Source organism: Mesoplodon bidens (assembly GCF_964165515.1).
Source record: "Mesoplodon bidens genome assembly, chromosome: 8".
In the NCBI taxonomy this organism is placed as follows: Eukaryota; Metazoa; Chordata; class Mammalia; order Artiodactyla; family Ziphiidae; genus Mesoplodon; species Mesoplodon bidens.
The window spans coordinates 27704724-27720727 of NC_138165.1; the positions used below are offsets into that span (position 1 = coordinate 27704724).

The 16004-nt window shown below is 41.6% G+C and overlaps 1 protein-coding gene across 1 annotated transcript in view; it reads left to right on the plus strand.

The window, feature by feature from the left end:
- The window catches only part of METTL8 (methyltransferase 8, tRNA N3-cytidine), an 89822-nt gene extending 76313 nt beyond the window's left edge, over positions 1-13509 (plus strand). Inside the window, exons 8-11 of the mRNA XM_081242045.1 lie at positions 2070-2176; positions 2322-2387; positions 3131-3294; positions 12588-13509. Coding sequence (XP_081098171.1) covers positions 2070-2176; positions 2322-2387; positions 3131-3294; positions 12588-12689 — 439 coding nt within the window. The 3' untranslated portion in view covers positions 12690-13509. The remainder of the gene's footprint in view (positions 1-2069; positions 2177-2321; positions 2388-3130; positions 3295-12587) is intronic.
- Positions 13510-16004: the final 2495 nt, after the last annotated feature.

A 16004-nucleotide genomic window follows, 5' to 3' on the forward strand; every position in this document is an offset into this window, starting at 1 on the left:
TTTGGCTGCATTGGGTCTTCATTGCTGCGTCCCGGCTTTCTCTAGTTGCGGAGAGCGGGGGCTACTCTTCTTTGTGGTGCGTGGGCTTCTCATTGCGGTGGCTTCTCTTGTTTTGGAGCACAGGCTCTAGGCACGCGGGCTTCAGTAGTTGTGGCACACAGGCTCAGTAGTTGTGGCGCATGGGCTTAGTTGCTCCACAGCATGTGGGATCTTCCCGGACCAGGGCTTGAACCTGTGTCCCCTGCATTGGCAGGTGGATTCTTAACCACTGCGCCGCCAGGGAAGTCCCTGAACAGTGTTTTAATTGGAAGGAATTTACAGATTATCTGATCAAAACCCCTCATTTTTAAAATAAGGAATGCTCAGAAGCTTTAAGAAGCTTGGATAAAGCAGAGACAGCAAGGACTTAGTACACAGGCTGCCATTTACCATTCTCTGCCCAGGGCAGACATTGATAATTGATTTTGTAGATTGTCATTCCCTGTGAGTCTTAAGAGTCCTTTTCAGTAGAGCTCCGTTGGCAGCCAATGTCAGTCGCTTGGCTTGATACGAGATCTGAAATCTTTGTCATCTCTGTACCATAATCATATATAAGGCCTTGAACACTTAACCAAAAACATTAAATCAAAAGCAGTCACAGGCTTCCCTGGTAGCACATTGGTTGAGAATCCGCCTGCCAATGCTGGGGACACGGGTTCGATCCCTAGTCTAGGAAGATCCCACATGCCTCACAGCAACTAAGCCCGTGAGCCACAACTACTGAGCCTGCATGCCACAACTGCTGAAGCCCGCGCGCCTAGAGCCTGTGCTCTGCAATGAGAAGCCACCACAGTGAGAAGCCCGCACACTGCAACAAAGAGTGGCCCCTGCTCGCCACTAGTAGAGAAAGCCCGCATGCAGCAGCGAAGACCCAACACAGCCAAAAATAAATTAAAAAACAAAAACAAAAACAAAAAAAAAACAGTCACAAGGGGTCATGTTTGGGAACCAGATGGGTAGAATAAGCAGTAAAAGAAAGTAATAAAAGCTTCCCAGTATTGAGCTGGGGCTTAGAGTGTGAATAGAATTTAAATAGGCAAAGAGTAAGGAGGAGAGAATTCTTTGAGGGGAAACCACGTGAGCAAAGGCATGGACTGCTCAGAGCCAAGCATGTTAACAGTTTGGCTAAAGATGCTTCAGATTAGGAAGTAGTGGGAAAGATGTTGGAAAGATTGAGGTCAGTTGTAGGTGATCTTAAGGGCTCAAATAAGAAACTAAGATTTTATCCTATGGATTAAAATCATGAAAATTTGAGCAAAGGGATGACTTGACAAAACCATCATTTTAAGCATACTAATTCATCAATAATATGCAGGAAGGATTGGCAGGGAGAATAATAACACCTGTTAAGAAGCAATTCTGTTTCCAGCCTGAGGATGTTGGAGTTTGTATACTAAGGGAGTACCAATGGGAAATGAGAGAGAGAAACTATCAAATATGTAGTTTTTTTAAAAAGACATACAATTTGATGAGCAAATGGTTGTGCTGAGGATAGTGGAAGAAGAGAAAAATAAAAGAACTCAAAGGTTTATCTGAGGTGTTACACTTCGGTGAATTTAGTACCTTTGAACTAAATAAAGAAGTCAGGAGGAAAAGCAGCTAGTTTTGGAGGAAAGGTGATCCCCGTTTAGGTATGTCTGATTGGGACAGTTCTGGCATATTTTTTATCTTGCAAGGAAAATGAAACGACTTCATTTTTTTCTGCCTTGGAACTACCTTAATTTGCTGTTAATATCAGGAATGTCTATGTGGTTTTGCAGTTCAGCATTGACATTATACATCAAGCTCTGTGAAGTTACCACTCTGGTCATTTGGGTGATTTCTTGATATTCTAGGCTTTTTGAATCTGATTATTTAGCAGGTTGGTGTCCTTTTTTCTTTCTATACAAAATATTTTTGGTTTTGTTCCCCTTATATTTGTGGCTTACATTTCTTTGGCCTCATTGAGCTGTGCTTATTTTATCATTAAGGAGGTTACACGTGACGTATAAAACAAGACTTCCACAGAGTCTCTTGCTTTGTTTTCAAAGGATGCAAGGTGTTGTAAAACGACTGTCCAAGTTATTGAAACCTGGGGGCATGCTGTTATTTCGGGACTATGGAAGATATGATAAGACTCAGCTTCGTTTTAAAAGGGGTAATGGTATATTCAGTTTGGAGTTATTTTCTTGTGTTTTAAAGAATGCTGTGTTTACATTTCATGTCAATTTTGTTGTTGGTGGTGGTGGTGGTTTTCTTAAGGAATACTAAGTTTCTCTTATCACACTTTTTTTTTTTTTTAGGGCATTGTTTATCTGAAAACTTTTATGTTCGAGGAGATGGCACCAGAGCATATTTCTTTACAAAAGGTATGCTTATCTATAAGAGGAAATAATTAGCTGTAAAAACTTTCCTTGGGTATTATTTGCAGGGAGAAACTTAAAAGCTCTAAAAATGTGGCTTCAAGAGTTGAATAAACATTAGATGTCTTTACACCTTAGTGATTATAACTGTTCTATGTAAAAGCTTGAAAATGGCCTTTTTGCCTTTTAATATTTTTCCAATTTAAAGAATCACTTGTTTCATCCTCATACCCTAACGAAGCTTCCATTTCGGAGGTACTGTTAACCCAGATATGAAAAAATTGATGACGTGCCACAGCCAAAAGAGGGAATGTGATTTTAAGAGTCCTTAGAAAATTACTTATCTCTTGTCAATTTCTCATTTTAAAAAAAGCATTTAAAATAAATCCTGCATTCAAGGACTTTCCCCAAACTTATGTGAGTACTTTTACAATGTGCCATTTGGGGTCTCTGCAAACCAACAAAAACTCAGATCTGGGCACCTTTCAAAATATTGAAAGCTGCAACCGATAGTGTTGTATATCTGTTAACACCTGCTGTGTTCAACTGTTTATACTTGGTGTGTTTGTGTGAAATAGAAGAAACCCACTTGGTGTCATGGGTTTCCTTCACCAATTTGTACTAGAGAATGTTTCTTGGTATAAATGAAAATTCAGATGGTCATTAATTCCATTAATGTTCCATTGTTCCTGACTGCCCCTCCCCCCAAGTCACATATCATACATTTGACTGCCATTCTTGTCTCACAGGGGAAGTCCACGATATGTTCTGCAAGGCTGGGTTAAATGAGAAGCAAAATCTGGTCGATCGTCGCTTACAAGTTAATAGGAAAAAAAAAGTGAAAATGCACCGAGTGTGGGTTCAAGGAAAATTCCAGAAACCATTACCCTTCACTCAGAGAAGCTCCAAATTGGTATTTTCACTCTTTTCTCATGGCTGAACTATGTATCATGTTAAGGTACAAACCAGAGGATTACACTATTCAAAGTTTTCTGTAAATCTTTCATTTTTGAAAAGACAGAAGAAGAGAATTTGTATATCCTGCTGTTTACCATGGGTGGGCTCTTTTGTGCATTTTAAGCACATGTAAGTGATTTGGAAGAGAGCACAATATTCTGTGTTTTCAAAACTTAATATGCTAAAGCTTGTTTGGATTTATTACATCTTAACCATTTTGTTTGTTCTTTGAGTTTTATAAGCATTTAGTTAAATTACCGATATAAGTCAGATGATTCTGAGAAGCAGAAACCTCCCATTTTTTAGAAGTGAGAAAAACCCATCTACTTTATTTATACATTAGTTGAACACAGTTGAACTCTCCTCCACTGTTAACTGATAGCAGAGAAGCAGCTCACCTTGTTTCCAAGGAAAGTCACAAGACCAAGACAAAAGTATATATATTTTTATAAAATATATATAAAAAATATATATATAAAATAAAAAAACAAAAAAACTTTTTTTTTTTTTAATTCACAGACTAATGTCTGAAACAGAATTTTAGTTTCTCTTTCCTTTCCTAAAATTGGGGAAGTATGACCAATGCTAATATTATTTTCAGGCTATTCTTAGGTGTACAAGTTGGAAGCCTTCTTTAAGACAACTGTCATACCCAAGAAAATTCTTAAATCGTAGCAATTAAAAATTTATTTACGGGCTTCCCTGGTGGCGCAGTGGTTGAGAGTCCGCCTGCCGATGCAGGGGACGTGGGTTCGTGCCCCGGTCTGGGAGGATCCCACATGCCGCAGAGCGGCTGGGCCCGTGAGCCATGGCTGCTGAGCCTGCGCGTCCGGAGCCTGTGCTCTGCAACGGGAGAGGCCACAACAGTGAGAGGCCCACGTACAAAAAAAAAAAAAAATTTATTTACCACCTTGCCTCAAAAAAGACATAAATTGGCTTGCAAATTGCACTTGGTAAAAATGGAGTTTCTAAAACTGGTCTGTCATTCATTATACAGCATATACTGAGTACTTACGTTGTGCTGAATTATATGGAATAATACAATAAATAAAGACCCAGCTCTGTCTTCTGAGAGCATAAATAGGCTCTAGCTGGCAAAGCAAACTGTGCATCCCAAGCCTCTAAATCATGATCTAAGATAATATGTGAGCAAGTACTCAAATAGGGAGCTTATCAGCTAGCTGATATGCTTGATTGATTATGAGCCACAGAAATCTGGGAGACATGGACAATCTCTTGAAAGGACCACCATCAGAATGATCAGTTCCAACTATTTTTCCTTTTTGAACTCACTTAAAATTCAACTTCCTGGAAGAATATGATTGGTCCGATTTGGATCATGGATTCATCTTTTGACAGACTGGGGCAGGACAGGTTATCTGATGGCACCACCAGACTGTATGGAATGGAGGCAAGTTCCTCAAAGGAAAATCAAGACACTCTTATCAAAAAAGAGAGGAGGGTTGCTGCCCAGTCACAGACATCGTGTGGTGGTAGCAGGAGTAATAATGGTTCTGAAGAGAGAGATCAGCTGTGGGATGCAAGGGAAAGAATCAGGGTTCTGGGGAGGAGGTAGGTCTCAGGCTAGTCCTAGAACATATGCTCTCAGAAGATGGTGAGAAGACAGGTATGTTTGGTGGGGATATTCATGATTCAGAATAGTGGAGAAAAGATGGGGAGGGCGTCAGCTTATAGACAGCCTTGAATAGAGGGTGCATTGGGTTCTAGTCTCTGGACTAGAGCCATCCGAGGTTGGTTTATTTCTGTTTTATCCTAGCCATGGTGTGTTATAAATATATTTAGAGATTGATTGAGGAGTTGTCAACAGAATGGAACGCAGTGAGGTCAGAGATCGGGGCAAGGAAAACCACAGAAGGTATTTGCATACATTTGCCTTGATAACAAGTCCTCAGAAGTACAATATCAAGGTTTCTGTTTAAATATGCAGTAAATATAAAAGTCAAAATTTGCCTGAGACTCTTAACTCAGTTGTTTTCCTAATTAAAGTATGTATTTAAAAGCCAAACCAGTAACGAAGGTATTACGTACAGCAAGGGCAGTTAGATAAGTTAATGTTGCTATGGGAACCCCAGCAGATCTTCTTGTGTCTCAGTTTAAAAATCATGGCCCAAGGTGGTTTTAAAAACAACAGAAGGTAAAATTATTCCCACATTCTCATACATGTAAATTGTACTGTCTCTCTCTGTCCTAAATAGCAGATTCAAGCCAGCTTCTTGACTGGCACAGTAAAATTCTGCTCCGTGTCTTTCTATAATGTATTACAGCATGTAGTTAACCTTTAGAAACTTCAAAAATACATCAACCAAATTTGGACTGTGAGACACAAACTGGGCTCTTTTGGGCTCTGTCTAGCATAGACCTCCTATTCCACATGGCTGCTCAATGGGCCATTTCTATCAGTGTCTTCTGCTTGTCTGGTCAGTCTTTCTCTCCCTTAGCCTACCTGAATCAACCCCCTACTTAGAGTTTGGTGCCAGCCAAAATGTAGATTTTTTTGGCAGAGGAAAAAAAAGAGAAAGACCTGATTTGGAATATTGCCTATAGATATTAAGAAATCATGAAATGTTGCAAATGTATCTGCTTGGGTATTAGTTTAAAATATTTGATAACTGCATGAAATTCTCATTTTTTCCCTCACATCCATGGAGCTAGAACTAGTTAGTTAGGCAGAGTTTGATACTTAAAAATTCATCTGCTGAGGGAGCTGAATTTCAAAAGGATTATTTTCTTTCTAACAGAAAAAGATGTGTTCCTTCATTTTATAATACAGAAACAATGAAATATGCTATATTAAAAATGCACCCTCTGTTTTCCTCCATTTATAAAGATTCACTTTTGAGCATTTTCCAAATGTAAAAATTCTCACACACATGAAGTACTGTTTCATAAGGTTGTGAGAAAGCCAAGGTAACGGTTTCTATTATTAAAAGTTTTGCATTTCGGTATGACACATTTGTCGTATTGAAACACCCAGTTAATGTTGACTTCTGAGAACTTACTTGCTTTGCTTGTCTCAGTTCCGTATACGTCGTCTATCTAAATTATGAACACATCGAGGTTTCTACCATCATGCAGTCTAAATCGTTGCTATACTCATTTGTACGTGAAAATTATTCACCTGTATGCAAAGAGCTGCTCTCCGGGGCATCAGGACCATGTAAACCGTTCAACATCAGGTGACTTAAATTCTTGCCCCCAGACTCCTATGCTGTATTCCTCTGGTTTTCCAACTCATCAAAGCCAATTTCTGAAGCCAGAATATATCACGCATTATTACTTCTAATTGGTTTTAATGTTTGTTATGCTCCTCACAAGTGCAGATAACTTCACATTTGCATCATTAATAGGCCTTTTTCTGAGCCTCTGCTCCTGCTTTCTGCCTCAGTGAGTCATCAGTGGACGTGTTGGTGTGGGTATTCACCTGCCCTCCTTGTGAAAAGTGCACTGTAAAATCTAAAGCACTGAATATATGTGAGGTATTGTTATTAATAACAGTATTTACAGTCTACAAGGCAGCATACAGAGTACTCCAGCAACAGAAACTTTCTCAGTGGTTTTATGAGACCTTGTGAGAAAGACAGTAAAATGCATGGAAAAATATTGCCTGCAAGTCAGACAGGAAGCATGGGTCCTAGTTCCTGTTGAACCGCTTAGCTGCTCTTAATTTACCTCTGAGTGCTAAGTCTTTTATACACTACACTTTTATATACCACATTATTCCTTCATTTAATCCTCAGACTCCTATGAATTAGTTTTTATTGTAACCATTTAACAGACAAGACTGGAGCTCTGAGGTATTGGGTAATTTGCCTAGGATATCACCGCGAGTCAGTGGCAGAAACACAATTTGGGCCCAGAAGTGTCTGATTCCAAAACCTCTGGTCTCATCAGTACACTTTTAATTGATAGACTCAAATGCTGTTCGGGAAAGCTGCTGGAGAAGAAAAAGAGCTCCTGAATCAAGCGGAGAATTATAGCAATGGGTGGGAGTTTGGATCAGACGATCTTCAAGGAGACAGCTCATTCTAGATCCAGTGATTGTATGAAATAAGTAGGTAGTACTTATCCACAGTTACAAACTGGGAAGGAAGAGATGGAAAGGAACAGAGAGGAATGACAAAGCAAAAGCTTGCAGTCAGCTCTTTTCAGCATTCTGCATATATTTACTTCTGCTCTCGCCCCACCCCCTTCGGGCTTCAGCCTTCCGCTTGGCTCCCCTGCGAGCACACAGAGCACCCATCACTTGCACACTCCTCACTTAAAGAAAATAAATCAGTCTGTACTGCAAGGGGGTAGGGGGAACCCTCAAAGGGATCAGCTCCAGCATAATCTAAAATATGTGATCAGGGAGTGTCAATAATAAAATGAGTGAAAACATCTTTGTTTAAAACATTGTATGTACAATAATGCCAATTCAAGCATGACATGTTGAGCATTTCTTGGAATATGGCTTGGGATTTGAGAGGCACAGTTACCTGCAGGTTGGCTTTGGTGTAGTTATAAATATAAATAGAAGTAAAATAACAGTTGCATCTTCATTTATAATGAATATATACTGTGGCCTCAAAGCTGCAGAGGAGAGTGGATGCCAAAATCTATCTTTCATTAACATATGCCTTAAATGACAGGGAAGAGGTGTTAAGACAAAATTACTTTTTCCTCTGCATATGAGTCAGCAACATGCAAGTAATAATAGTTCTGCGTGTGAGTCCCTACAGAGGGTAAGAAAAACAGCATCAAATTGAAAATGCAAGTTCACCTGCCGGAGGGGCCCAGGTGGCGGTAGAGCACAGCTGCCTTGAGCACCATCCTGAAGTGTCTCAGTGCACAATGACCCCAACTCTGGCAAACCAGGTTGGCATGATCTGCATGGAGCACATTAAAACCTCCGGATGGTCAAAGACAGCTCACCCTCAGCTGCTCCCGGAGCTCATCAAAAGCAAGCTACGAGGCACCACCACTGTCCAAGAGTTTAAAACAGCTGCTTTGGATTCTACGGTGCATGTGGTTTCACAACCACTTAACCTTTAGTCAGGAACAGCTAGAGGCAGGTGAATGGATAAATACATGTTAACATTACATAAGGAGAAAAAAATAATATTTAGGAGCACATGGACTTCAAGTAGTCACAAATAGCATTTAGTTAGCTGTGTCCTTGGCATCCCAGTGATTTATGTCTTCATCTTTGATTTTCTCCAGCAGATAGGCACTAAGTAGAGTCTGGACTCCAGAAAATATATGCTTTTCTATCAGGTGTTAACTACTAAATTAGGTGAGCTGTTCATTGCCTCCTAAAAAGCCCCGAACATCTCTCCTACTTGGGCTGGTGGGGTTTAGTCCAGGAAAACTATGAGTTTTGTTATCCTTACACAAATTCTTTGGCAGTGTTTTCAACCCATTGCTCCTTTATGTGACACTTCCTAGTTCATTGCAGAAAAAGAAATTAGTTTTTTCTTACTTAATCTTTATATATCAGTTGTTGGTTGTTTCAAAAAACTTTGGGGGGCTTCCCTGGTGGCGCAGTGGTTGAGAGTCCGCCTGCCGATGCAGGGGACACGGGCTTGTGCCCCGGTCTGGGAGGATCCCACATGCTGCGGAGCGGCTGGGCCCGTGAGCCATGGCCGCTGAGCCTGCGTGTCCGGAGCCTGTGCTCCGCAACAGGAGAGGCCACAGCAGTGAGAGGCCCACGTACCGCAAAAAAAAAAAAAAAAAAAAACTTTGGGGAAGGTCAGTCACCCTTCAAGTCTTTAAGCCTTTCTCATTGAGAAAAAGCTCTAAAACTGTGTAACTTCCTAAAAAATTAATGATGAGATGCTGTTGAGTCTCTTGCATTTGTTTGTTGATGGGTGTTTTTTTTTTTTAATGCTGTGTACTTAACACAAGGAACACTATGCAATTGCTGCCTCATTTCTCTCACCTCCTGCCTTTTGAGAGTAACGTCTTTCTCCTGAGGCTGTCCTGCTGAACAGACGTGATAATTCTCCATACATTTTTAGTTATGCCGCACTCCCTCAGGTGAGCTGGAACAGCGTCCCCTTAAGCAGTATTTGGAACTTGCACTGAAAGAGAATGGCTGAAATTGCCAGTGTCACATGCCGCATTGAAGCAAGGAAATTTCTGCCTCTAAGGATAATAGCTTTTCTCCTTGCTCATACATCTTCCTTCACAGCCCTCATTTATTTTAATGTATATATTCCACTTTGACTCTTTGGAAGATATTTTTAAAGGTTTTTTAAAAAATCCAAATGAAAGATGAAATTCAGGATCCAGAAAAGCATTTACTCTGTTTATCCTCTCCATGAATGTATTCTTAATCAACCAGTCTTTCTGAGCATCTCTTCATTTGCTGCTTTGTTTCGTAATAGAATACTTGGGCTCTGGAGATTAGTGAGACAAAGACAAAGCTTCATTATAACCATCCTTGTTTTACTCCCTTGTTTTATAGGCTTTCTCTTCCTAACTCACTCTCCAGGTGCTTCTTTCTCTTGCCAAATAGTGCAAGGAAATACTTTGCAGATCTTTTGTTTACTTTAGAAAAAACACTGATCCAGCGTTTCCCATTCGGGAGTGCTGCTCATTTCCTGACTGGCCTTTAAAGTTTGGCTGGGTAGCAACTTGGGGATTTGTTTTCTACCCAGAGTGAAAGGAGCTGGGTGCCTAGCAGCCCCATGCTGGAATGAGAATTAAATTCTGCTCATTCCCTGGATAAGCAAGCTGACGCTTTCCTTGTAGGTTTTTCCCCCCATTCCTCAAAGCTTTAATGTTTAGTCATTTAGCTTTAGCTTTTTAAAAGACATTTTAATAGGGTTGTCTCTCCTCCAAGTGCATGCAGAAGCTGATCATGGGCACAGGGAAACTCTTAAGAATAAAGAATTCCCTGTTTGCTGGTTTTTACCTACAATGAAAACGATGTACAACACATGCAGTGCTTACCCCTACTGCAGTTCCATTGCCAGTTGCCTGGCCTGGGACAGGAGGAACTGTAACACCCAAGGAATTTGGCTTGAGCTACCTCACTTTCTAAGTCCCCAAGACTGCCAAGTTAATGAAGCTTTGGTTATTACTCAGTTGAACATTTTCTGACTTCATGTAAGCTTTATAAATCTCGTGCTTTCTTCTCTTTGGCACGTTTACATTAAATTTTATTCTAGTTATGAAACTTTATCTATACTATAGTTATGTTTATATATGAATGTAAGTTACTCTTGATTCATCCTGCCTTGGGGTATTTATTAATAGTTTGTTATGAAGTGTCAGTAACTTTCCAAAGAGAGTGGCTTTCTAAACCTGGAGCCTATATTTTTATATATTAATGCATTCTTTACATTAAAAGATGGGGTTTTTGGGGGGGTTTTTTGCGGTATGTGGTCCTCTCACTGTTGTGGCCTCTCCCATTGCAGATCACAGGGTCCGGACGTGCAGGCTCAGCGGCCATGGCTCACGGGACCAGCCGCTCCGCGGCACGTGGGATCTTCCTGGACCAGGGCACGAACCCGTGTCCCCTGCATCGGCAGGCGGACTCTCAACCACTGCGCCACCAGGGAAGCCCTAAAAGATGTTAGTTGAGGTTAGTTGTATAATAAAAATAGAAAACCTTGACTGACAAAGGTCTTAACTACATCGGGGGTGGGCGTTGTCTTTAAGGACTTAATCTATAATATAAAATACCATATGGGGGGGAGTTACAGACAAAGTTATTGGCATAGACAAGGTCCATTTGAGGAAGCGTATCATGTCAATATGATGACAATGGAATCTAGGGTCAGTCTGAATCTAAAGCTCAGCCAGACACATACAAACAGTCACCATTAGGAAAGGCTACCAGCAGAAGCATCTGGCACACTGGCCTAGAGAAAGTAGGCAGTGTTCACAGGCAGAATAGCCAAATACTGTTCCAGTGACCCAAAGAAAAATGCGAGGTCAGAGAAGTTTGTAGCAAGAGTGACTTGAAACTGAACCTCAGAGAACTAGACTGTAAGCTTAAATGCCTCCTAGCCTGGCTCAGGAAGAACCAAAGAAAGAGACTTCACTGAGCCTTGGGAATAGGAAGGCTGCAGAGGCCATGAGCTCTTTTTCTGTTTGCCTGAATTATATCACAGAAATAGCCATTAAGACATTTTGTTCTTGATACTTTTTTTTGGTACTTTTAATTTTTATTTTATTTTTTTATCTTTGGCTGTGTTGGGTCTTCGTTGCTGCGCGTGGGCTTTGGTTGCGGCGAGCAGGAGCTACTCTTCTTTGCGGACACGGGCTTCTCATTGCGGTGGCTTCTCTTGTTGTGGAGCACAGGCTCTAGGTGTGCAGACTTCAGTAGTTGTGGCACGCAAGCTCAGTAGTTGTGGCTCGCAGGCTCTAGAGTGCAGGCTCAATAGTTATGGCGCACAAGCTTAGTTGCTCTGTGGCATGTGGGATCTTCCTGGACCAGAGCTCGAACCCGTGCCCCCTGCATTGGCAGGCGGATTCTAAACCACTGCGCCACCAGGGAAGCCCCTTTGATACTTTTTAGAAGAGCAAAGATTTGCCTTTATCTGATTCTTACTTTTGATTCCAGAGCCCTTGTGCTTGTTTGCCATCATGACATGTCACAAAGTATGAGTTTATTGATGTTCATAAACCTGGAAAAATGGGGTGCAGCTTTAGGATAAACACGCCCAGAGAGGTACAGGCAGAAGGGGACACTGGCCAAGCCAGAAGATCGCCCTCATTCCCCAGTGTGACAGAGGAAGGTCTAGCTCCTACTTTGCACAGGGGAACAGATTAGGTGTCAGTATAATAGAGTCACCAAGTGATTAAGATCTGCTGACCCTCTGCAAGGAAATAAATGGAGGGCAAGTAAAGAATACAGGCCAGAATAGCCTATGAGACAATACCATGGTATGCAGTCACAACCATCTGGTGAGGTTTGAGAAGCCCCCCAAAGTACTATTCCTGTGTTCCCTGCCCACATTTTAAACCAACTGAGAAACTGAGGTGCCAACAGATGAAGATTAAAACATGAGCTTAATTGCCGATGTAGCTGGTACAGGAGAGAATGGCTCAGGGAGCAGGGAAACAGTTGCCCCCCAGTACTGAACCCCAGAATCAAGACCCACAGCTGGACAGCCATGAGACTCTACCCATGGGGTGTCTGCCCCTGTAGAGCCTTTTACAGAGTAGCTGGCTTCCAAGAGAGAGTGAAAAAGGACTAGGTTAAACATGCCTAATTCATTTCCCAAATTCACTTTTTAGCTAAGTCACTTCACCTCTCCCAGGAATGAGGAAGACAGCACTGAGGAGACCAGTTGCTGTCCGTCCACATGGCGAGAAACAACGGGAGTGGGAATTACCTAAACGTTCTGTAAGTGCTGGGTAAAGCATACCCCACATCTACCAAGACTAGAGCAATGTGGAGTGGACTCTATTTTGTCTTTTAGTCACTTGCTGAGTCATCTGCTCAGCATTTACCTGTAAGCCTGTGGCAGCTTACCTGGTCTGTAAGCATCTGCCTTAGTGATGGGTGGAATCCGCAGGGTATGCACTGACACTTGTATGTGGTTAGAATACCGGGGACTGCAAACAGAATCAATTTGCAAAGTTATAACCAGTGACTTATTCTAGGAACCCTACTACACTTAAACCTTTACTAGATTGCTAAATAAATGGCCAGGAGGTCTAGCAACTTTGCCAAGCACCGCCTCTACATCAACTCACTGTACACCAGCACTTCTCCAACTATCTGAGGTGAAGGACCAGTAGTTGCTTTTTGTTTTGTTTTGCCCATTTCCAACCTGTCACAGACCAGTACTTTTATAAAACACAATAAAGATGAATTAGTAGGAAAAAAAAAAGATATACTCCAGTTTCTGGCATTGTTTCCTGGTCTCTGCCCTCTCCCCACAATCTCTCCATATTACTGCCCTGTCAGCCAGTGCTTACCAGCTACATGTCAGGCATTGCTCTAGGTTTTGGGAATGAAGGGTTGAACAGGAAAAAGGAAAGACAGGCCCAAGATTTTTACTAGATTCATCAGTTATAAACTTACTCGGTCTCTCTGCTCACCCTGTCACAGACCAGGAATGAAACAGTTCCCAGACCAGCACCCAGTCACGACCGACCCCTTGAGCTGCACTGCTCTAAACCACAGGGAGACTAAAAATCCATGTCACAGTATTTGTCCAGCTTTGCCTCCTGAGCCCTGTTGTCTCTCTTCACCTCAGAGTGTACAATGCCAGGGCCTGGGCTCTTGCACCTAGAAATGCTTGGTCCAGGTGCTCAGTGCCTTTCGCTGCTATCCTTTTCGTACAATTGTCTGTGTTAAGTACACAAAACCACAGCTCACCACCCAGCTGTCACCAGGATTCCTGGTGGTTATTGTTCCTTTTATTTGTTCACTTTTTAAAATTTTGACTTTTTGTGAATATGTGAATCAGTGCAAAATAGTTTCTATGCCAATGTAAAATGGAAAGGGAGATGATTCAGTTCTTTTGTTGAAGTCAAAACTTGTAATTTTTTCCCCTGCTCAATAGTGTTTAAATGCTAGATTGATGCCAAACTCAAAGAACGTGGAGAACTTGGGGAAAGGCCAGAGACAGATAAATGATTAGTAATAGTTTGTTATAAGGGCCATGATTAGAGGCTGAAGAAAATGTGTTTATTAACCCTAGAAGAAGAGCATGCTAGAAGATGAGAATGCTAGCTCCCAGGTAGAAACAGGTGAAAAGGGTTCTCAGAGAAGAAACATGGGGCCCATTTGGATATAAATCCTAGCTTCGCTCCTACTGGTTGTGTAACCTTAAACAAGACACGTAACATCTCTGAGCCTCAGTAATTGGAGATGATATTGCTTACCTGAAGATTGTTGTAAGGACTAAATATAATGCACATCAAGTGCAAGACATGATGCCTGGAGATAATTGGTGCTTAATAAGTGGTAATTAATAGTTTTTTTTTAAACAAAGGATGGTGATCAAGTCTATCTTTTTTTAAGGGAGGAGAAATGCACTCTTCCTATAATATACGTATTTTAAATTAGCCATAAGAAATTTTCCTAACTATGAAGAGTTAAGTTTTCTTATTTCAAATTATTGCTGTTTTCTTGACTTACATTCAATTCAGTTCAAACATATATTAAGCATCCATCCACTGTGTGCCAGAAATTGCCAGACACAATGCTGGAATGAATAAGACTCGGCCCTTGCTCTTTAGATGCCCACAACTTAGGATGGATGACCATTTGTCTGATATGTGGTATCTCCTACTTAAATCTCTTGTCTTCAGCTGGCCACTGCCATTCGACCACCATAGTCTACCCAACCCCAGCATATTAATTTGCATCCTAGTTTTTGAGACCCTTTTCAAAGCCCTCCGTGAATAAATCTAGTCACGTACTACCCAGCAAAAGCCAAACAAATCATGTGAAACAAGGTGTAGCCCCTGTGTCACAGACCCTCTTGTGTGTAAGTTCCCTTTTAATAATTCTGCCCATACTTCTACATAGATCACCTCCTGCCACAGCATTTAGGACTTCCACTTATAATACCTCTCAGCACCATTCTGCATTACCGCAACCCATCCAACCTGTCACAATTGAGATGAGGTCTGAGCTGCCTTCAGGAGATCTGTAAACTCCCGCTATCAGTGCTACAAAGCCCCACCCCACACACTGTTCACCTGAGCTGGTCATCCAAGCAAGAAACCTGGCTCATCTGGCTCATCTCTTGCCACAGTCATCACCTGATCACATAAATTCAAAAACTAGCCCCTGTGGAGCCCAGAAATAAACCTCTACATACATCCTCAAATGATTTTTGCAAAGGGTGCCAAGACCATTCAATGAGGCAAGGACAGTCTTTCCAACAAATTACGTTGGGAAAACTGAATTTCCACATGCAAAAGAATTAAGTTGAGGACTTCCCTGGTGGTGCAGCCGTTGAAAATCCGCCTGCCAATGCAGGGGACACAGGTTCAAGCCCTGGTCCGGGAAGATCCCACGTGCCGCAGAGCAGCTAGGCCCATGAGCCACAACTACTGAGCCTGTGCTCTAGAGCCCGTGCTCCGCAGCAAGAGAAGCCACCACAATGAGAAGCTGGCACAGCACAACAAAGAGTAGCCCCTACTCACCACAACCAGAGAAAGCCGGCACGCAGCAGCGAAGACCCAACGCAGCCAAAAATATATATATTAATTAATTAATTTAAAAAAAGAATTAGGTTGGACCCTAACTTTATACCACATAGAAAAATTAATTCAAAATGGATAAAAACCCAAATGTAAGACCTAAAACTAAAATTCTTAGAGGAAAACATAAGGGAAAAGCTTCATGACGTTGGATTTAGCAATGATTTCTTGGAATATGACACCAAAAGCACAGGCAGCAACAACAAAAAGATAAATTGGAATACATTAAAATGTAAAACTTTTGTACATCAAAAGACAATCAGCAGAGTGAAAAGACAACCCACAGAACAGGAGAAAATATATGCAAATCATATATTTGATAAGGGGTTAATGGCCAGAATATATGAAGAACTCCTACAGCTCAACAACAAAAAAATCGATTAAAAAATGAGCCAAGGGGCTTCCCTGGTGGCGCACGGGTTCGTGCCCCAGTCCGGGGAGATCCCACATGCCGCGGAGCGGCTGGACCCGTGAGCCATGACCTCTGAG